The 24,221-nt window shown below is 37.5% G+C and overlaps 1 protein-coding gene across 3 annotated transcripts in view; it reads right to left on the bottom strand.

The window, feature by feature from the left end:
* BNC2 (basonuclin zinc finger protein 2) overlaps positions 1-24,221 on the bottom strand; it is a 346,001-nt gene that overhangs the window by 2,468 nt on the left and 319,312 nt on the right. For 2 of the 3 annotated variants that reach the window (XM_005522665.3, XM_088054203.1), the window contains exon 6: positions 7,415-8,115. In XM_005522665.3, coding sequence (XP_005522722.2) covers positions 7,455-8,115 — 661 coding nt within the window. In that variant the 3' untranslated portion in view covers positions 7,415-7,454. Of the gene's footprint in view, positions 1-7,414; positions 8,116-24,221 lie in introns of those variants that run through there. The other variant, XM_088054204.1, reaches the window with a different exon arrangement.

The raw sequence follows: 24,221 nt of genomic DNA, 5'->3' as shown, positions 1-24,221 counted from the left end.
GAGGACTTGTCAAAAACATGTCCATTTTTTAACCCTTTGGTGGTCCAGAACCGTTTTCATTTAAGTGTCAGTGCCAAACATAACAGCAACAGTATTGGGATATACATGATCAATACCTTGATCAAAAAATCAAAGCTGTCATTCAATATCATGACTTGACCAGAGAAAACAAGCCACACAAGACTGGTTAACTACAGACTCAAGATAATACTACTTAATGTAAAATAGCTGCTGCTTCACTCTTACAGCCATTTTAAAGGCAGCGATAATGCTGCAGTGTTGGCAGGAAGAGACAGAAACCATGAGACTGGAACAGACATGTATTTGGGCAAACATGTGGGTGAAAGATTCAGTCCATCATATGATGTTGTTCTGTTCCTGATGTAGAAATGGGTATGGAAAAGAGCTCCTTTTATGTCCCTACAGAAGGGGAGAAAAAAGCCCAACTCATCATGTGGCAACAGCAGCATATGCTGATGCTTATCTGGCAAAGTAGCACTACAGTCACTGTTTTGTTGAGTTACTATAGCAGCAAAGTCTTTTTCTTCTGATACTACATAAAAAAACCCCAAAACTAAGAAGGAACTGAAATATACCAGCTGCCATCATGTGTCTGCCACTCACCTTTTCCCCACAGAGAACTCCTGCTGCCTCCTTGCCCTTAGTACAGACACCTTTGCTTTTCTTTTCAAATAAAAAAGAGTAATTCTGTTAACCCAAAGAGAAAAGTGACAAAAACATTCTGGGGATTGAGAAGAAGTAACAGTTCTGTTCATGTACGTGGCAAAAAAACTTAGAGGAGCATGTGTGCACTCCTTGGCTGTACACCTTCCCTTCCTTATTTACTCTGACACCAATGTTGCTATGAAAATGTCCTGCAGAATTTGAGTACAAATACATTTCTAAAAAGATGTCCTATTTTCTGACAGCAGCTGACATCCTTAGTGACCACCATGTGAAAAATGGGTCCATATCAAGCCTTTTGATTATAAAATACCAAACACATTGAAGGAGAAATTTTTGGAACTAAATCCCTGGTCTTGAAAATGGTTCCTATCTCTGGAACACATCAGACCTTAAATTATCATGTAGAAATAACTTTCATGATACCTACACAGCTCCATGTCTTGTTGCTTTTACATTCCTACCTCATATATTTAGCTATGTTAGATCCTTAACTGGGTTTAAAAGGTTAAAACTGAGGGAAAACTCAAGTGCATCCCGGGAACCCCACTTCCTATAAATTGTACTAGACCAAATCAACTGAGGAGGTACTGACCACTGCTGGCAGCTACTTTGCAGAACCTGACTCTACTAATTTTTTGTAAACAATTCATTTTTTTGGGAATGGAATAGGAAACATATTTCCATAGGTCACGGAAAGGTATAAACTTGTGGAACAGGCAGACAAAGTATACTTTCTGTTCCACAACAGGAGGCAGGCAGGCAGGCAGGCAGGCAGGAAGGAAGGAAGGCAGGAAGGCAGGCAGGAAGGCAGGCAGGAAGGCAGGAAGGCAGGCAGGAAGGCAGGCAGGAAGGCAGGAAGGCAGGCAGGCAGGAAGGCAGGAAGGCAGGAAGGAAGGAAGGAAGGAAGGAAGGAAGGAAGGAAGGAAGGAAGGAAGGAAGGAAGGAAGGAAGTGGCGGAAGGAAGGAAGTGGCGGAAGGAAGGAAGTGGCGGAAGGAAGGAAGGAAGTGGCGGAAGGAAGGAAGGAAGTGGCGGAAGGAAGGAAGTGGCGGAAGGAAGGAAGTGGCGGAAGGAAGGAAGGAAGTGGCGGAAGGAAGGAAGTGGCGGAAGGAAGGAAGTGGCGGAAGGAAGGAAGGAAGGAAGGAAGGAAGGAAGGAAGGAAGTGGCGGAAGGAAGGAAGGAAGGAAGGAAGGAAGGAAGGAAGGAAGTGGCGGAAGGAAGGAAGGAAGGAAGGAAGGAAGGAAGGAAGGAAGGAAGGAAGGAAGGAAGGAAGGAAGGAAGGAAGGAAGGAAGGAAGGAAGGAAGGAAGGAAGGAAGGAAGGAAGGAAGGAAGGAAGGAAGGAAGGAAGGAAGGAAGGAAGGAAGGAAGGAAGGAAGGAAGGAAGTGGCGGAAGGAAGTGGCGGAAGGAAGGAAGTGGCGGAAGGAAGGAAGTGGCGGAAGGAAGGAAGTGGCGGAAGGAAGGAAGTGGCGGAAGGAAGGAAGTGGCGGAAGGAAGGAAGGAAGGAAGGAAGGAAGGAAGGAAGGAAGGAAGGAAGGAAGGAAGGAAGGAAGGAAGGAAGGAAGGAAGGAAGGAAGGAAGGAAGGAAGGAAGGAAGGAAGGAAGGAAGGAAGGAAGGAAGGAAGTGGCGGAAGGAAGGAAGGAAGGAAGTGGCGGAAGGAAGGAAGTGGCGGAAGGAAGGAAGTGGCGGAAGGAAGGAAGGAAGGAAGGAAGGAAGGAAGGAAGGAAGGAAGGAAGGAAGGAAGTGGCGGAAGGAAGGAAGTGGCGGAAGGAAGGAAGTGGCGGAAGGAAGTGGCGGAAGGAAGTGGCGGAAGGAAGGAAGTGGCGGAAGGAAGGAAGTGGCGGAAGGAAGGAAGTGGCGGAAGTGGCGGAAGTGGCGGAAGGAAGGAAGGAAGGAAGGAAGGAAGGAAGGAAGGAAGGAAGGAAGGAAGGAAGGAAGGAAGGAAGGAAGGAAGGAAGGAAGGAAGGAAGGAAGGAAGGAAGGAAGGAAGGAAGGAAGTGGCGGAAGGAAGGAAGGAAGGAAGGAAGGAAGGAAGGAAGGAAGGAAGGAAGGAAGGAAGGAAGGAAGGAAGGAAGGAAGGAAGGAAAATACACTTAAGTTTACCTATGGCAAATATGTTGCAGAATTTCTTCTGTGTAAAGTATCTACAGATCCCTAGGAAACATACAAATTTTATGAGCTCAGACATGAAAAGCCTTTGAGAGATCTTTAAGAGCAGTGCCCATGTGCTAGTAAGGTTTTTAATCTATACCTTTCACATTTTGTCAAATTGAGTTGTGACTCGTTGACAGAGTGTTTTCACCTTGTGTGCAACACTACAGTGTCCCCACAGTGTCACCACTACAACTTAAAAGGCAAGGTTAAAATCTCAGGTATAACAAAATGCACCTGGTTGAGACATATCTCAGAAAAATTGACTGAATATTTTAAGGTGTGCAAAAATATTTATGAGTTAAATTAGCTCTTTACAAATACCAGCTAATTAGTCCTCACAGGAGCACATTTATGGGCAAGATCATATTAGTACTAGTGATAGTCTAACAGACTGAAACATAAATGGGTAAGTGATATTATATGTCTGAGGCTAAAAAGTGAGAAGGGGCTACCAGGGGTGTTTAAACTCATGGTTTCCATTCTTGTGCTTTGACTGTGCTGTTTTACTTCCAAATTTTCATACAGTTTTTCATAAGATACCTAGTGATTAACCATTAACATATGCTTTCCTGACACCACACCGCACCCCCAACCCTCCCAATGAAAAGAAAAATCCTAAACAACCTCCAGACAAATAGTTCTGTTTCTAAAGGAGGTTCAGTACAGTTATTTTCTAATTGCAGACAAAGCTTTTTGATATTTACAGAAAAATACAACTACCTTGAATAAAACAGTGAAACAATGTGGCAAGAGTGACCACAATAACTATAGGAATTAAAAAAGAAGGAACAAACTCCATGTAAAGGGAAGATTATCTTCCTCAAAGCTGGTCTAGTTCTTGCAAAATGGTTTAGACTGACAGGTTTGGAAACCGAAGGGATAGCCACAGGTTTGTGATAACATAAGCAACTGTACAATACTTATCATGTCATCACACCATTACAGGCCATGTTCTGTGCTGAAGAGATGAAATGTTTCGTCATTATTCTTACTGCACTCTGGGTCTCTGATGAGATCACCCAGAAATGCTACTTTCAGTAAAACCAAGCTGAGCCCCTTAGTAAATTTTTAGATCATGTCAGATGATACAAACTCCACCACAAGAACAATTCTGATAAATACAGATTCTCACAGAGATGCATGCTAAATTGAAAGGAGGGAAATGCCATTCAATTCAAAGTAAGTATAAGTGCCCTTCTAAAAAAAAAAGATGGTTCTGACATTAGTATCACTAACGCTGAAGAAAATAATTTGCCTAGATTTGCCTAAAAATATCAGTGAGTAGTGTTCTGTCCACAAGACAGAGACGATCTCTTCTACATAGCTTAAGCAAAATCTGAATTGAATTAAAAGTAGGACTTGTGAGCTTTTAATAATTTTTATAGGTTTGTCCCTTTTTCTTTACTTTTTAGAATGTGCTGTTCAATTTTGTGTAATAAACAGGTTTGGTTTTTTTCTTCTATGTCAATAATCTGCTCAATTTATCTACAGATGATGCTTAAATTTCCAAACAAGTTTACCAAACCCATTTGACCTCTAACAGAAACATAGTGAAATAAGAATGCTGAACAGTGATTCATCAGTGAGGAATTATTTCTATACCTCAAATGAATTTTTCATTAAAAATTATATTGGTTTATATCATGCATACTACAAAAGAGTGAGGTTTGTTTTTTTTTTTCTATATATATAATTCAATTTTCGTTCTTTTATTTTTTGGACTTTCTATATTACTTGTTCCTATTAGCCTGGGAGGAGAGATGAGAGTGCAGTACAGGTAAGACTACAAAGGTTCATGTATTTTGGAAAAATGCACCCTTACTGTTCTAATTTCCCTTTCTCACAAACACACTGAGCTTGAACAACGTAAAACAAAGCAAAGCAGATCTCTCCACTCAATTTAACAAAACAAAGTAGCTGAGATTTTGAAGAAAATAAAAAAGATGAAAGAAAAATGTCATTGAAACAGCTTACTTTGTTGCTATAAAGTTTCTTTTTGTTAAACCAGAAGGTAAATTTTGATTATAGTTTCTGTGGAATCCACAAATGTTTTCAGGGCTTCATGAGTGTACAGAATAAAAAAAAAAAAAGATCAGAGGCTTGTAACTCATAGGAACATAGTGAAAATTCACTTAGAAATATTTTTCTTTTATTTTCTACAACTGGAAAAACTGACTTATTGGATATTGATTCCTACTTTTGGAAACAAAAATACTGAAATGCATAAAAAATACTAAAAAGAGGAAATCTATATTAAGAGTTTCCTCTAGAAAATGTAATAGGAGTTAAGTACTCAAGTGGACATAAAAAGTAAGAATAATCAAAATGCACAGCGAAACAATACAGCGACAAGCTGAAACAATGGAGCATTTCTGATTCTGCTAAGAAAAATAATGTTCTGGGTCAGTAAATACAGAAAAGGAACACATTCTCACTGAAGGAATATTTTATTGTATGCTGAAATATCCCTTGGGGGTTTGTTTGTTTGTTTTTGCTTTTGTTATTGTTATTCGTTTTGTAAAGAAAAGAGACTACAACACACATCCTAATGACTTTGGCTGTAGATTGAGCTTAAGTAAATACCATCCCTCAGTCAGTATGTTGTGGTAACTAAGGCTGCCAGTGTGGTTTACCAGCTCAAGCAACATGTGTAAACACCGGAAACAAAAAAATTCAGAGGGCAGCCTCCTTTCTCTCTGCCTTTCTCAACTGCTCGCTCCTTCTCTGTCTCCTGGTTGTGCTCGCTCTCTTGCTCACTATATTTCTTGGACTTTTGTTATTTTCTGACAAATCATGCGAGTGAAACACAAAACATAAACACAACTAGACATCCTTTTTCTCTGTCTTCTAATTTTATCCAAAGGGAAAGTTACCCAATAAAAAGTCCAGCATATGTTTTCAGAGCTACTAAGTGCTTCTGCCATTAATTTCTCTTGATTGCTTCTATAAAACATGCCTTAATCATACTACAGCACTTTCCATTGCAAAAAAGACAACTTTACAGAACAACATAGTTAACATTATTTCCCTGTTCATTTTGATTTTTTTTTAAACACCACAAAAATCCAGGCTATAATAAGAAGCACACAAAATTATATTCATCTTTGTTCTGTGACAAGTAGTATCAGCATTTATATCCCCAAATATTATGCATGTTTGACAAAAAAAAATTCTACTGGTTCACATGACAAAATTCTGGTTTTTTTTTCTGTTATGCAATGTAGTTTATAAGGAATAAGGATGCACTATTGTTTCTAGTAATAATTGGCACTTGAAAAAAGCACCAAGAATTCTGTATTTCACTTTACCCCTTTTCCCTCCCCAGTATTTTTCTGTGTGTAGTCCAAAAACTACAACTGTGGTTATGGTGAATAACTACATTTTCTTTTTTCAAAATGTGTGCAAAGTTGGCACTTTTGTATTAACACTAAACACTAATACTCTTTGTTTGGCATTCATGCCCTCATACTGACCAGATCACTTTTATCTAAGTGTATTTTTTTTTAAAGACACTTACTGAAAATATGGCAATAGTTTAAGAAAAAAAAAAAGCATGGATATTATTACACATCCCCTTGTAGTGTACGAAAAAGTGCATGACTGGATTTATGTAATAGTACAAGACAAAAAAACTGTATCAAATCAGGTACTGTAAAGCATGCCAGCACCTCTGTAGTACTTATATCTAGCAGGTAGTTAAAACAAGACCGTGGTTCTTTTAAAAATGTGCATTAAAGCTAACATAAATGAGTAAAACTAGGCAGCAAACTATTTTTCCTGCTTATCTAACAGCTGAATGTAACTGTAAAAATTAAGCAAAAAAAATTAGAGTTAAACCACCATCAATACAATTGTTTTACATCATAGGCCTGTCAAGGCTCAATATATATATACAAGTGTAACAGCCATGCTTAGTAGAACGTTATCCCCAATGCTTAGAAAACACAAAGACAACTAAGTAGATTGTTTTTTCTTTCTCTTTTTGTTTGTTTGCATTTTTTTTTTGTGTTTTTGGGGGGACTTTTTGTGTGTTTTTTTGTACTTTTTTTGTTTGTTTAAGGTTTTTTTGTTCTTTTTTGTGGTTTTTTTTTGTTTTTTTGTTTTTGTTTTTGTTTCAGACAAAAGTTACAGGAAGAGCAAACTGTCTCTTTGGAGATGACCAAGAACATTCTAACAGAACTAGGGACAACTGCAGGTTTTCTGTTTGGTTTTTGTTTGTTTGTTTGCTTATTTTTGTTTGTTTTTTAATGAAGGATCTCTTCCCGCAAATTAAAGGTCCAATGTTTTCGTTTCTATTAAAAAAAAAAGGAAAAAAATACCCCAACAACCGACAAAGGGGAAAAAGCACCTGGTGTTTCTTTCTTTTGCTAAAAAAAGAAAAAACTATATATATATGTATATTTATGTATGTGTGTATAGATATATATATACACACACATATATACATATACATATACATATACATATACATATACATATACATATACATATACATATACATATACATATACATATACATATACATATACATATATATAAAGGGAGACTGTATATGGCAGTTCAGATGTAGTGGGCCCTCTCTGAGAGCTGGCATTATGCTGTGTCCATCCGTGACCTAATCTACTGACGTGAAAGGAATGTTTTTATGCAGATTGGGGTTCTGGCTGTGCCGGTTTCGGCTACGGACAGAGGAGAACATCATGTTGCACCCAGGGACTTTGCACTTGTGCATTTCTCGCAAGTGCACTGTTTTATAGTGCACTCTGAGGGTTCCCTTGTTGCTGTACATTTTGTGGCAAATGTTACACATTATCCCACCGTTGCTCACCGAAACGCTGTTGAACATGAGGGATCCTGGGACATCGGTGCCCATACCTACAGCTAAGGCAGGGGCATCTGCTTTGTGGGCAGATTCCCCGCTGTCACTTGCCCCATCGACGTCGTCCAGGAGAATACCCTCATCGCTTCCTGCGTCAGATTCTCTTGAGGAATGGATACTGCTGCTGGACTGGATGCTGGAGGTGGTGCTCAAGTCTAGTACCATATAGTCTTCTGCCATGCCCCTGCCGTACCCATTCATGTGGGAATCCTCAGTACCAGCAGGCGAGGAGGTGTCTTCCCTTAAGTCAAGCCCCATCTGATGCTGAGCGCCATATATCTTCACCAAAAATTCATCGCGGAGGTCCTTACTAAGAGAAGGCTGTGAAGTGTCCAAGCCCATGTCATCCAGTTCTTTGGTCAACAGTTTACGGTGCAGGTTTATGTTAGCACTGTGTCTGGGAAAGGAAGAGGGAAGGGAGAAAAGGAAAAACGTACAGTATTTTTGATTAAACACAGAGTCAACAAGCACCAAATCCAAATTATCATTTATTGATAATTTCTCATAAAAATATCCTCAATCTATATTACTTGGAAATGTCAGCCTTTCTATAAGTGGACAAATTGCAACATAAAAACTAAACAAAAAAACAAATTCCCCCCATATTGTTTTTCTTTTTAGCTGCTGCTTCTCAACATTAGTCCCCAACAGCAGCTATTGAAATTTATTTGAAATTTATGAATTAAGAAATTGTATTAGCAGAAAATACAAAATGCTCTTCTTGATTCCTGAATCTTTGCTGACTTTCCTTCTCTTCAAGAGGCAAAAAATATTAATATATGGAATATATGTATGTGTGTCTATCTGTGTCTTACGATGGATCCATGTCTTTAGGTATTTATCCATCCATATATATATATATATATGTACTCACATAACTCAGTAAGTGAAATATAGGAGGGGAGTAAAATAGAAGTAACCAAATAAGGCATTGTCAGAGGTCCTGATTCTGGTAATTTAATTAATTCTCATATAAAGGTATTCAGAATCAGGCCAAACAAAGATAGAGAAGACTTGAAGGGTTTAAGAGAACAAGTCTTTGAAATCTATATATAAGTTTCTGAAAATTTTAGCCAAAGTTGGTGGTTTCATCCTTCTAAGTTGTCACTGCCACTCCTACCTGTCCTTCTCCCTGTACTGTCTGTATGCAGTGCTGATTGGCTGAAGCAGTGTAATGTCCAGTAAAAGAAACCTATTAATGGCAGTGAGAATTTTGCCCCAATCAATCAAAAAACTTGAGCATGGGTTTGCTTTAGGTATTTGCTGAAGTTATTGCAGATGTTAAAGACATTTTAAAACTGCCATTGATGGAAGTGGATTTTAAACCAGATCCCAAGAGCTGCAAATTAAGACTCTCAAGTACTTTACAGGATCTGTGCCTTTGCTCTCAAGAAATAAAGTTCTACATTTGCAAACAGTGTAAGCTTTTAAGTTAGTAAACAAGTAAAATAGCCTATTATTTGAAGCTGCATTCTACTCTCCACTTTTAGCATTGGCTTTATTCACCCATTGCAGTAGAACCTCACTGATTTGCAGTACTGTCAGGAAACCCTCTTTGAAAAACTGTATTTTCTGAATTAATGATACAACCAACAAACATGACAGACATCAAAGACCTCTGACCACAGAATATACTCATTTTGCTGAAGTGCTTAAGAAATCAGGGTAAAGTTTTCAGTAATAGAAAACTTTAGGGTTCGGTTTTCAGAATGTGCAGCATTGCTGAGTAAATGACAAATATTTATTCAGTTTCTTTGGAGGGTGACTTGAATTTTGAGTCAGCAAAAAAAGAATTAGCGAAGTTCTACTGCATAACATTCTTTGCAAGCTAAGGACCCAAACCCGCAATTTACAACATGCAGACTCACCAGTCTGTCTGCCCATTATAAATTGCAGATCAGAGCCCAAATGTAGGAGGGAAAAGAAGAGTGGGACGGGGGGAGGGAGTGGGAGGAGGGTGGGGAAAGAGAGAGAGAAAGAGAGAATTTTAACATAGGAATAGCTTAATTTGCAAAAAGCACTAGGTACAAAATTGGCATGGGAAGACATAACAATGATCAAATATTTTACAGACATTCAGGTCCTACATTAACAAAAAAGGGAGAAGAGGAACAATAGCTATTAGCAATATTTCCTTATTGGAAGCTTTTATTTTAAGAAACCCTTTGAAACATACCTCTCAACCAACTGAAGTCCAAAACATGGTACAGAAATACAATGCAAAAAAGCAAATGCAAATGTAGGAAGATTAAATTCATGTGGAGTAAATCTCTTTAATTTTCTAACACTTACTTTGTGTTTCATTTATCTGTGGCACATAACTTAAGGGAATAAATAAACAGCAATAGAACTAATCTGCTCACCTGCAAGTGCAGGTAACTTCTCTGACATAAAACTGATACTGAAATGCAGTTTAATTTAATTGTGTGTGTTTGGGATGCTATTATTCCAGTTAGGGGCTGGTCTAGAACAGAAGATTTCTCTCTTAATGCGAGAGAGTTGAGAGGTATGGGCAAGGGTGGAAAAAGTGGAGAGTATTTCTTGCTTTTGTCCCACATGGGAAATACTCTTTTCACACAAGCAAGTATAGCACCATTGCTTTTTTGAGGCATAGAAGTGTAATTATGCATATCCCCACACTGCACTTAGGAAGGCTGAGCTTACCTTGTGATAAGATCAGCTTTCTAATCTTTTGCTAAATTGAGATCACAAAAGATAGAGAGAGAGGAGAGAAGAGAAAGAAATGGGGAGGGGGAGGAGAGAGAGAGAGAGAGAGAGAGAGAGAACAAATTCACATTCCAATCCAGACATATCTGGTTTTTAAAAAAAAAACTGAAACCAATAAAACACAGACTTAAAAAAGTCTTGACTGTGAAACTGTATTTTTGTCAGCTGTAATATCACTTATATTGTTGTCCTGATGGATACTGACTCAATCACACAATACAGAAAACATAAAGCAAATTAATCAAAGCATATTCACACCATACCCATTATTATCCACAAATGAGCTCTGAACAGATGCATGCATACATGAATGATAAACAGTAGTCCTGATGGTCCCTTGCCTTCCTGGTTTCAGATGGAATGTAGCTCCATGTAAAGCTGCTAAGTGCAGTACCGGAAACGCTTACTGTGAAGGCCTGTCCACACTGACCAGGGTTATTAAATGACTATAAAAGCACGTTTGTGCTTATCATCATAAGGCTAACTGCAAACTATTCATAAAGTACTCATGTGTGTACTTATAATTTCCCCCCTTCTCTCCCCTCTTCACTGCTATGTTCTGGGAATTTGTTTCAGCATAAGAGCTGGTCAGGATAACTGTAACTCTTGCTTCCATGCATTTGTGCTTACTATTTCCTTGGTTTGCTGTTGAGAAAAACAACAGTCAGGCATGCAGTGAAAATAACGTCACCATTCACTAAATGAAGAGATAAGAATAAACTATCATGCTAAAGAGGGGCCACCAAGCCCCAGATAGACAAAAGCCAACCTGAGAAAGACCAGTGTAAGGATGCAAACTCTGCTGATGCTCTGATAAGAAGAGATGCCTCCCTTATTCAATTCTCACTTACAGCAGTTGCAATCAGTAATCTAGTTAAAGTATGTACCAGCCCATAATATCTGTCAGGCAAACGATGTGCAGAAATGTGAGGACCAGTTCTGGCACTCTGCTCAGTAGTGTCCCTTTTCCGCTGTCAGCAGTACTGTTGGATTCTCCTAATATAATTACATTGACTTTTATTCAATTAAGTGCCATTCCTAGCCTTAAAAAGAAGCTACTTTATCAATTGATTCAGGTGTAATGCAATAATAAAGATGAACTCATGGCAGTGCATTAGCTCTGCTGTTCATAACTTCTGAACATAGGTTCATTCATAGCAGTCGATTTCCATTATGCAACCACAGTTCAAAAGAATTGATTCTTTTACATTCATTTCTTAATCTATTTCAGTTGTGTTTAATATTCTCCCTAAATATATGTGAAAACATTCTGGTGGAGAAGGAGGTATGACTTGTGAAAAAAAAATTCATTTATTTAGACACTGAAGTTTTGAAATCTTATTAAACCCCCCTTCTCCATACCAAACAGAGATTTTCCATCCTAATCCAACTCTTTCTCCTCTGCTTTGTCACTCCCAACCCTAGGAAGTCCCCTACAAGCCCTCAGCCAATGCTGACCACCTGTCATATTGTTCATCTGCTCCTCCCCATGACACCTGAAGTTTCTTGCTTCAGCTATTCTCTTCCCTTATGTGATTTACAAAGCTTCTTACCTCTTCCTCCTCCAGATACTGCTCCCAGGTATGTGTAAACAGTGGTCCCTGGGTAAGCTGAGGCATACTTTGGGCAGAGTAATTTGTGCCAGTGCATGAACACTGCCATGAAACACACAGAAGATCCTGAAGCAAAATATGCCAAAACCTGCTGAGCTTCAGCCTGCCATGGCTTCATTACTTCTCATACCTCAGCTAGCTAATTTAAGGCCATCTCTGGTGTCCTTTGCACCACTGAAATTACTGCTGTATCTGCAGGGAAAAGAACTTAAAGAACATAAATGTTTGGCAGAAATATATATGTGTGTAGGAAACAAAATATTTGACCTAATTAAATTGAATGCCTCTGGTCTTCCTAGATTGCTTATTTGTACATCAACTACCAGAATGACATTTGATCCTCACAGTGGAAATGTTATGTAAAGACAACTGGTGATTGAAGTCTTTCTGGCAGAAATACGCCATCAAATGTGTTTAACTAAAGGCATATTTTACTTTACTTCAGTCACTATACCTAGACATTCCTGGGCAACATGGGATGGTGAAGAGGGTTTGTTCTGAAAATACTATCTGGGGCAAAGAATGTCCAAACACCTGTTTAGGTCTGTACTACATGTCAGATAACTTTAAAAATGAGGAGGGTATTTTTCCAAGATGGTCTGAAATGCAGCTTGTTGTGGCAAGCTCAACTTGTTGAGCAAGTTCTAGGACTCAGAATACCTGATTTTTTTACATAAATACCACTCTTTTCAAGTTACTATTAATTAATTACATACATGGAAGGAAAAAGTATGTGCAAAGCCCTCACTAGAGTGAATTTGGCTTTAAGAATGGAGCAGTGTTGCCATGAGGATGATGACGATAATGATGATACACATAAAATCTGTGGTTGTGGTGAAATGTCAGCCTCTGAGTTCACCACTGCCTTTTCAGACAGGACTTTTAGCACCAGTGCAATGCAGAATCCTACAGCAGTTACAGAAGCTCCCTGACTCTGGGCATGATCCCACTGGTGGTAGTATTTTCCTTCTCTTGTGAAGTTCATGAAAGTATTCTTAACTAGAATTCATTGTTGGTTACACCCCACCTACTACTACCAAGTTTCTTAGTGACAGATGCACTACGCACCAACAGAAGGAAGGGATTATAAACCTAGGAAATATGGTCAATTAAACATACATTCTATTTACACACATCATAAATCCTGACTGGGATCTCTTTAGCAGTTTCTTTTTACACTTGTCAAGGAATCTGATTCTGTTAATTTACTGTCCATTTGTTGGAAAGAGAAAATTTAATGGCCACTTTAGTTTAGTTTATTTTTATTTAGTCAGTCTTTTAATTTCATTTTGAAGTGAGTAAGAATTAATTTATCAGAGCAGAATTTGTCCTGGTATAGAAATTGGCATGAATCCTATGGACAAAGGGCCAAATTTGGACGCACCCATAACTGCAGTCCTATCTGCACTGTGGCAAACCCCATCTCTGGATGAATTCTGGATGAATCATCTGGAGAATTCAGATTATAAAGAGCTCTGTCTATTTAGATTCAAGCATTAGCAGAGGACACGAAACCAACTGCATGAAAAATTAGGCTGAATGTGTTCACCATTCAGGACAGGACAGAGTGTTGAAAATTAAGCATATAGTATTATTTTATTAATTATTTTACCAAGAGAAAAGTATAATTATACTTAAATATTATGGGATGAGAGAGAAAAAGAGTAAGAATGAAAGAAAAGCACAGTTGTTGGGGCAATCAGTTAGGGACTGTGGAAACCCACTTTCCACTGCTTGATGCAGTGAGACAGAAAACCAAGCCAACTGATATCCTTGTTAAATGTCTGGCTACTACTTCTCGTCTGATGATAAGTGACAAAGCTCCCTGTTACTGATCTCAGTCAACCATCAAAATAAATCATATTGTTTCAACATTTCCACTTGTACCCAGCCACAACCATTTTCTCCCTATGTTTCTAAGAAAGTCACCATCCCAGTTTCGTACACTTCAGGTGTTCTGAAAGTGCCTTTTCTGTCAAGCACGTGATTTAATAAATTAGTAACACCTAGCCATACCATTCTAACACTGCAAAGAAATCAAAACCAGAATGTGACAGCAGGAGGCCATCAGTCTTTGGTCAGCTTTGTTTTAAGATCAGTAAGTGATCCCAGCATTAAATAACACTATAAAATTATATTTTGATACTTAATGCAAGTAAAGACAACATAAAATTATTTTGTGTCAAATTGTGTTTTTTCGCAGTGAGAGATATTTTTTTAAAGAAGACACTACTAAGAGAAGAAGCTACTATTGGGTTGCAAAACCTGGAATCACACAATCTTCAGCAGTTTGAGAAGGTTTTGTTAGAAAATCAAAGATCAGAACACAATTGGCTGGTGGTTTATGTAAAAATTGATGAACCTCTTATTAAAGCTGGATATGGAAGTAACAGCTCTGGTTGTACAGGTCCCATAAAAGCTATCCTCCTGCTACACTTAGCTTACAACTAAGCTCTATCAATCTGTTTTAAAATATCATAAACAATGAACTTTTCATTATTCCTCCTGTGAGACTTTTCCTACAGATATTTTCAGCTCAGTATTCAGCCTACATTTTTACCTATAATGAAATGTTAAAGGAAAGATTTCTTTGTTTCTGTTCACCTCAAAGGTGAAAAGAATTAAGAATTTTGGTTTTGTTTTAAATTTTCACATGGTTTTAGTTGCTAACAAAATTTAGTAATATGTTCTTACCTCAATTTCATGTCCCTTTCCTGCTTGTTTAAGCCTGAAACTCATAGAAAGGCCCAGAAGAGGTGAACACTACAGAAAGTAAACCCTGAATTTTTTGCTTTCTCAGAATCTCTGCAGACAGAAAGTGCTGAGTTTCATGCAGCTAAAATCAAAGATCCAGAAAGTAAGACTGGCTAAATATAACAGTGTGCATATTTATGAGAAAGATATGGCCTCAATTCTGATACTTCTTCAAGAAAGAAGCAGCAATCATTTCTCCCATTTGCTTATAAGAATCAACAATAAAACAGTTCCTTGAATTTAATTAGTAATGAAAACTGTTAAAGAAATTATCATCTCACTTACTGTTCTAATTTTGCCACTCTATCAGCAACCTTTGATACAGGGTTTGTATTGTTTTGTTTTAGGTTTTAATTAGGAAGAAAAAAAAAAAAGAAATCCATAAATCTAAGCAAAGATAGTAACAGTTTGAAATCCTGATCTGACCTAAATTATAAAATTCACATTTATCTGAACAGGGACAAAATTTAAATCTGTACACTGGTGCTTCCGTGTATTTGATCATATTTAATTTGCTTCTGAATGTAAGGGGAAAAGTAGGTACAGGGGCTAGACTTTAGAAGGAGTCAAGGCAAAAATACTATACTACCTGATAAAACCATGGCATTTCTACATGAACAGAGTAATAGCATCAGTTCTTGAAGCCTGAAATTGCATAGATTCTGAAAAATATTAACCTTTCATAGGAAGAAAATCCAAAAGGTAAAATACAGTTCAGCACCTATTAAAAAAAAAAGTAAAAAACCCAGTGCTTATTAAATACAGGAAATAAAGGACAAGCAAGTTCTTGCAAATTAAAGATGTGGAGCCCAGTCATTTCAATCCCTTTCAATATGAAACAAATCACTCACACTGGTCACGAAGACAGCTCCCTCTACACTCAAATTATTCACTTGAAGATAAGCTCCTATCAAACTCTTAAGGGGTTTAACTAATTTACTGCACAGATACGGCACGTCTGTTGTAATAACAGGTAGGATGTATTGGGGTCGACCATTTATCAGAATTAGACTTCTTTTTTCAATTCACAGTGAATTATGCTGCCTACACTGCTCCTCTTTCTCAGAGCTTCCCATCCCCTTACGGCCCCTAATGTGGCAGGCAAACAAAATTGACAGTCTCATCTTGTCAACAAGGGGTGATTCTCCTGAGAAGCCATTTAACTTTGCAGAGGAAGCAATGTATTAATGTGCCTGTCCCAGGAATGTTAATCATCTTCAAGCTTCTTCTAACTTTGACATGAACAAAATCACCAAATTTGTTTACTAAATGAATCGTAATATGCTAATAAGAGAGCATGACATATATGGTAAAGCCAAACAGATGGTTTGTTTACTCCACTTTGCAACTTTATAAATGTTGTAACTCTGAAGATGTTAGTGAGAATTATTGGTTTGTTGGCAGTGGCAAACATGTCTTTTGCATACTTAATCCACAGTTAGAGTCAGAAAACAATTTATCATCACCATGGAATGCATAAAAAATGTTAATGCATTTAGGAAGGCAGGATAGTTGACTGTGCAGGCAAATACTCAGGTTAAATATGAATTTGATATTTGATGGCAATATTTGCTACCAAATAATTAAAAAAAAAAAAAAAATCTGACAGGCTAGGGATTCTTGAAAGGTCCAGTAATTCAGTACATACCTGTTGAGGTGTTTAGTGAAATGGTCCTTATGGTGCTAACAGAATTACGCTTTCACAACAGTTGTGCATGCTCAGAAGCATTGAGGTTATGTTGCACTCTTAATATATTACTATTGTTATCCATTAAAGATCAAAAGATATTGCAAACAAAAAGCACAACACCTGGTATAGTTGCCAAAGTTACTCAGAAATGATCAAAACTGTGTTGCAACACTTCAACCTCTCACTTTACTAGCTGCCTGGAAGCAAAACAGACTCAGTACAAAATAGCCAGCATTCTCGTCTAATATCCGGACTGGTTGAGAAAGTTTAGAATAAGAGGATTTATCTGACAGAATATTTTCTAAGTGAACTAACACAGTGTCACAATGTTACATGCGCAAGAAGTCATTATACATATGAGAAAGTCCTGTGATGGGCATAACAGGTGCTTAGCATCACTGTCTGTAACACCAAAGCTGTTGCCACAATTTACACAAGCTCTACAGAGAAGTTTAGCTGGTGCCATGCACTGCAGTCATGCATTAAGTCCTCAAATCCACTGTGTTGAAGTATTTGCTGGTCCTTGACAAGGTGTATTTTCCCTTAAGAAATACTGAAGGGATGAGGAATACATACACGTTAACATTCATTTTCAAACCTAAATTATCTAAATGTTACATGATCCAAATTTTATAATCAGAAGTTTTCATCCTTCATTTAATTCTACCAGTAGAGCCAAATGTGATCATTTTGCAAGTTTTTATGCAAACAGACCCTCCAGTTCAGCACGCCACTAGTGTATTTTACTGAACTCCAAGTTTCAGTAAATCTAGAAATAAAGAAAAAATTCAGGCAGAATTCCTAGTTTTCCCCAGTTCTGATTTCAAATCAAATCTTTTCTCTCAGATGTTGATCCACAGCAACATATTATCTCATGGTTTGCTTAGGAGATTTACAGACACTTTACTGACTGAATCTCAAGTTCAAAATAATGATGAAACCTGAGATCAGGGATAGTTTTGTACGATTTCAGGTTCCACAGCAAAACTGTAAACCATTTATTTTGATCAAAATGCAATAGTAATTCTCATTCCTAATGTTTGTTTGTCTAAAAATGCTGGTTTTATTTATACGGCACCAGAGGAACTATAAAACCAAATATGATGCGGCATTTCAACAGGGTTCCTTTATTAGTAATTTTACATGACTAAATAAGCACCCCTATCAGGTCAACTGATAGCTGATTATCCTACAACCTCCTTTCATTGATGCCCCGACTTCTCAGTAATTTCAATCCTCTGAGACTCTTCCATACATGCTATTGTCAGCATTTATTAAATTCTCAACTTTTTACTCATCCACAAGAGAATGTGCAAAGATATCTAAGTTCAGCTTGCTGTCCAAGGATTATTTTGGAAGAAACATTAGCGGCTGTCCCAGTCTGGCGCTTATATCTCATTTGAAACATCTACTCATTCCTGACCAACAAAGAAAATTTCAATAAAGTACTTTTACTGGTTTAACAGCAGTGAGCTCCTGGGATTGTCAAAGTGCTCAGTCTTTTCCGAGGAGAGAAGGAATCAGCAGCTCAAATATAATTAACCTTCCATTCTCAATGCAAACTGCCACGCACAGGAGCTCTGCAGTCTATTAGTGAAGTTATAACGGCCAACAGGCAGAGGCAAAATTGGTCAAAAAGTTGGCTGCTGCTGTCATATTTTTAGAATTATGATTAATGACACTAATAATGTGGATGATTACTGATACGTGTATCTCCTGCAGTTTATCATATTGCACTGGCTGCCTACGTCCACAATAAACATGATGCTATCATTTACCTCTTTATTGAAGGCAATCCTTCTCTTGAAGGAGCACATTCTAATTACTTTGTAATGTTTTATGTCTTAAACATTTTGCAGCTCTGGACCTTGCCAACTGCTTGATGTCTACCATTGATTAATTACAGAATGTTTAATCAAAATTTAGAACCTAATGCAGTCATTTATGAATGCGCTGCAGTGCCAAGATAGTTAGGCTGCCGTCCCAAGCTTGGAGAGTGCTGGGTTCAAAATTAAATCCCAGAAATCTGGAAGATGCCAAAGATTTTACCTCGAGTGATTTGAGTTTAAAAATCTTGCTTTAGTTGATGAATGACAGGCACCCACTCAAAATGAAAGGTCTTTATTATATGTGTATGTGTGCTTGCATGTTCCCATCACATTTTTCTTCTTCTTCAAATGTCTTCATTTTTCTCTTTATGCCATTGTTGCTGCAGTTTCAGCTCCTTTACAAGCCTTCCTTGCTGCTAAAGCTCTTGCAAACACCAGTCAAGAGAGTGTAGTTTTGAAGTGGTTAAACGACTGAAAAATAATTTGCAGGGACAAATACATAAGTTTTTTTTAATGTGGATTTTTATGGTACTGTCATACAACCATTCACCGTTGAAGTTAAGTGTTTTTTTAATACCATTACTGAACTGCTGAAATGGATGCTAATATAGCTTGGAGTGCTAATGTCAAATCCTGGTAATAAAAAAGACAGACTGCTGAATGAAATAATTTCAAGTAAAAAATAGAACAAAAGTGCTCTCACTCTCGCTCTACACTTTTATTGAATTGGGACTGACTGAGCCAATTGCTTTAGAAGTCTGTAAAACACAATTACTAGTGAGCTGACTGACCCAGCAGTGCCCCTTCTGTGACAGAACAGACTAAAAAGGCTGCAGAATTAGTGCTGTTCCCCTATCTGGCTATCAGACCTGAGAGACACCCAGTGCAGGATCTGTTATCTTTCCTGCCAGGGCCCCTCCTCATGAAATCTTGGTTCTCAGTCTTGCATAATACATAATCTGTGTGCATCTTCTTCTTGAAACAAGGGCTCATTTACCTTCTGAGAGGGAATCTGAGTTCTCTTTCTATCCATTATATTTTTACATCTTTATCTAATAACATAATGGATGTCTTTCTCTCAGAACTCGCAACCACAGACACACATATTCATGTTTGGTCTATTTTTATTTCCGCATATTGTGTGTAAAACACAAAAGTACAACCTAAGGTTTACAGGCAGCAAAATTAACTATGTCCCATTTGTATTTTCACTTGTAAGTGTCTGAACTGTAATTGCTTTCTTTATTCTGGCATAACAAAGAAAAGGAGAGAGAGAAAGGAAGAGGGAAAGAAAGGAAAAAAAATGTATTGAACTGGAAGTGCAAAATACTTTTCCCTAGTTAATAAAATAAGCAATACAGTTTGTAAAACACTAAAATCAAAATCAGTAACACTGGAAATAACAACTTATAAACCCTGTAGTTTACATCTTGTGTTTCAGACTCATATGGTTTGACACAGATATACAGCTTGTGGCTTTCTTACCCCTCTTTATGAAAAAAAAAAAAAAAAGGAAAACCAAAATGACAGCAAAAAAAATATCTTCTTATTACAATCTTATACTTTCCTTCTCTCACCCTGCTTTCCCCACACAAAACATTTTACATTTTACCATTTTACATTTATTCACAATGCCAATGCCAACAAAATCCTGCAATTCTTTCTCTTTTATGGGAGCATGCATTTCTGGCAAATCTAAAACTCTTTCATTTCTCTTCCAGGTCCATTTATATGAAGCTTGAAGGTGCCTCATGGCAAAAATGTTAAATTATTTCTTACACAGATGTTTTAAAGCAATGCTATTTAGGGCAAGCTTAAATGTGAAATAGAACCTTAATTAAAAAAAATAATAATTGAAAAAAGTTTTCTTAGCACATGGCAAACTACTCATTTAAAAGATGTTGCTGGAAAGCAGGAAGCACTACAAAAAGCCTTAGGTGTTTTTTTTTAGAAGTACTGGGCTTAAAACTGTTGTCAGGAAATATCCAGTGTTTGCCATTAAAAGATCAACTTGTGATGAGCCATAAGTGGTATCTCACCTGAGATATTCCTGCGTAACCTCAGGCCCCAAAAGACCATCTGAGGCACCTCTAGAGGTACCATTAGAGAACACTTTATGTGTACGTGCTGGACGTGAATGAGTGGTTTCTACTGAAGTACTAGAGCATAGCATCATAAATATTGGTGCATGAAGTACACTTCTTGCCTGAAGAGACAAAGGACAGCAAACTTCTAGTGTTCCTGGACAGAGTTAAGGGGTGCTTAAAAGCTGTGCACAGTATCTTGCAGTGCACTTGCAGTGCCTGCACAGTGGTGTCTTCCTTGACACTGTGGAGCACTTAACTATCATTCATAACTCTGTGTGTCTTCCTTCAGGATACTTATCCTGAGATAAGTAGTGAGCAGTATTTATAGCTTTACTACTAATATTTTCTAACTGAACAGTACATTTCTTAAACTATAGGCTCTACTTCAAAAATTTGCTTTTACTTGCTTTCATATTTGCTAATGACTAGCAGCTTGTATAATCATAAAAAAGTGTCCCAGATTTAGAGAAGTTGGGTTTTGGGATTCTTTTCCCCAGAGCCTATAATTTGCAACTATTTTTGGGTAACATCTTTTACTAAGATGTATTTCAGTGGAAAACTTTCCTGCCTCAGTAGCTAAGATGCATTTTGTCAAAAAGCAATGGAATAGAAATCCAAATGATCTTTGTTTTACTATACTGATCACCTGCTACATAGTTCTACTTCAAAATGTATTTTGAAATGTCAGCTTCTATCTAGATATACTGATAGGACTGGCAGACTGTCATTCAAAAAAATGTTGTAGCTATTTGGAGTCATCTACACCCGGTAAATTTTTCCTCTTTCAGTTTTTGGGTATTTTTGGGGTATTTTTTGGTGCTTTTGTGTGTTTGTTTGTTTTAGGGTTTGTTTGCTTGTTTGCTTTCATTTGTAGGATTTGCCTCACCAATTTTCTTACTCACATTAATTCGTATATGTCCCAACACAGTCACTCAGTTCATGTTCCAATGAATGAAACAGCTCAAATCTAGAGGAAAGAGCAGCATCATCATTATGGGGAAAAGCAAATGTTCTCATCTGTTAATAATCTTTAGTCAGGCTACAAGATCTGATGAAAAGCCTGCTTCTTGAATTGAAAATTTCTCTTTTCAAACAGACATGCACAGTGGACAAATGGATGGATCATGAATGTATGTACCACAGTATTACCTGCCTTAGTGTCTCTGTCCTTCACTGAAACCTGTAAATCCAAAGGGCAGAAAACACACAGCTATTCCTGCCACAAATGTGTTTCCCTCACCCTTCATTATTTCTCCCCAAACTTCTGGACCTGAGAGGACCACATCTCTCAAGTTGCAGTGTCTTGTTCCACCCAGACTTTTGGAAGTAGTGTCCTTGCGTTATCTGTAAAATACAGCTTCCTTCACTGTAGCAGAAATCTTACAACCTTCTGCTCTTAAGTTTAAAAGAACAGCTAGAGGCTTTCCCTGTGGGAACTAATGTGGGCAATTGTTTTATTTAACCCACTTCCAAAATACTCTAGGGACGATGGGACACCTTCATAAATGTGGAACAGCTTTACACTTACTCAGATGAATGGAAAATAATTGTCTCCCACTCTCTGGAAGATCTGTGGCTCTTCCAGCATTTTCTAGGAACCTAGCGGCAACCAAGGTATGATAGACCATGTTCCCTGTCTTCCCAAATAACCTCATTCACCAAACAGAAAACACACAGAACTTATGCAGGAAACTTGGACAAAACACATTATTATTAACACTTACACTATTTGTCACAACACATACCAGGTGAAAATATTGCTCAATACATGTTTTGCTTTTGGCTAGTCTTTTCAATGTTTTACTTATGTTTCCCGCCTATGTTAACCCTGGTGCAGTAGTTTGTTTAAATAAGCTTTTCAGGTCACTGAAAATACCTTGGCTTATTTGCAAGTTCACATAGAAATGAGGCTTCTTAAGCTGCACAGAAAACTGTACTCTCCCTCTCTAAGTGATATAATTTTGTATACCAAAGCAGAACAAGAAAGTGTAGGCAGCAAGTTGTTTCAAAAAACAACTACCACCTCCAATTCAAACCCCAAATAAATGACTATGTAGTTGGAAAAAACCTCTCTCCACATCAGAACTGTTTTTTCAATATTTGCTCACACATGTAGCCTTGTGCTTTGATTTATTTATTTTCCTTTAAATACTATATAAAAATCTTATTAAGACATTTTTTCTATGCATTCTAGTTTTAATTCTGCTTCTCCTGTTCACATTGGTGACTATGCAATATGACAGACAGTCTGTGTTCAACATGACTACTCATGGAAGAGGTTAGATCAGTAGATCTGTGTTAGGGGTGGCACAAAATGTTTCTTTATGATACAGCTTCTCTTGGGTAAGGAAGAGTTATGTGAACATTAGCAATGACACACATCTTAGTGTCTGCAAGAGAAAACCTAATGGTTCATTCAATTGTATTGGATATGCAGCTAGACTTTTTGTGAACTCTATCACGTCCAGAAATAATAATACGGGTGTAAAATGTGTTTATATTTTTAAAAATGTATCAGATATAATTTTTGTCTCTTAACAAATGGTCCATCAAACACCTAATGTCTTAAAACTGGATTTTCTTGTTCTTATTGGAGGAAATTTGAGTTGTGTATGACAGCTAATTATATTTTGGGAATGACAGTAATAATTATCATGGACTGATGCAAAGTATTTTATTTCTTGGAGGTAGAATTCAGTGCATTTATGGAAAATAATTTTCAGAAAAGTTATCAGTATAAGATTCCAAGCCTAGTAGGATGATTGAAAAATGGGTACTGTTGACTCATGGAAGTGATAACAGGAGGCAGGAATCAGCTTTCTTACATCTTCACCTTCCTTAATAATGTATGCAGTGACTCATCATAGGTAACTGATGTTAATTTATTCACACATACCTGTACAGGTCTGGAAGTCAGGTAACCAGACAAAAAGTATGTCTCTGCTTTTTCAGTACAGCTACCCAGAGGCCCATATGTGTACAAATTTCATTCTGGAAACATCAGCAGGTTTTAATAAACCACCTACAGATGTCTTGCTCCACACAAATCAAGGGGTTTACATTTTTGAATCTGGACTGATTTAACTTGCAATCAAATGGCGTGATCACACTTGGCACCAATAGTTGCCTTGTATTTATTTATAAGTCACCCTGAGCAGATATTATTTGTTTTAAAATTTATTCATGGGGCTCAATTACCTTTCCCATCTTGTGGAACACACACACATGTCCACACACAGATGCACACACATGCATGCTCAGTTTTTGAGAAAACTTAAACCCAAACAATAAACCTGAGCAATGAATAGTCCTACTTAGTAGTAGCAGACAGACAAAATGAAAAGTTTTTGGTTTGTTCCTCTGAACAGGTACAGTGAGAATTAATTTACATTCTGTACTTTGAGAGAAAGGAAAATGTAGTAACTTATTGTTAATGTTGTGCCCTAGCTTAAAACCCACTGATTTTAATAGTGTCATTACTGAGGTGAAATGGGGATTTAGCACACACTAAGAAGTGAGAAGATGGCTCTATTCCTCCTCCTCCTCCTCTTCCTCCTCCTCCTCCTCAAAAAAAAAAAAAAGTACTTTTTTTCAACAAGACCTAATGAAGGCAAAAGGTTCACCTGCCACCTGTTTCATCACTGGTTTTGACCACAAAATTCTTGGCTCTTATAGGTGAGAGATCAAAAAAAAGTCAACTGCTCTGAGTTGCACCTTTCAGACCTTTACTTCTGGACGTGCTCTTCAACACAGACTTAGATGAAACTTTGGCATTCCTGTCCCGTTCAGTCAAGTAATAATTC

This window comes from Pseudopodoces humilis, chromosome 4, assembly GCF_049639895.1.
Source record: "Pseudopodoces humilis isolate 2021_Gansu_Grassland_sample_001 chromosome 4, ASM4963989v1, whole genome shotgun sequence".
NCBI classification, from domain to species: domain Eukaryota; kingdom Metazoa; phylum Chordata; class Aves; order Passeriformes; family Paridae; genus Pseudopodoces; species Pseudopodoces humilis.
This window is presented reverse-complemented; position numbering and strand designations above follow the sequence as displayed.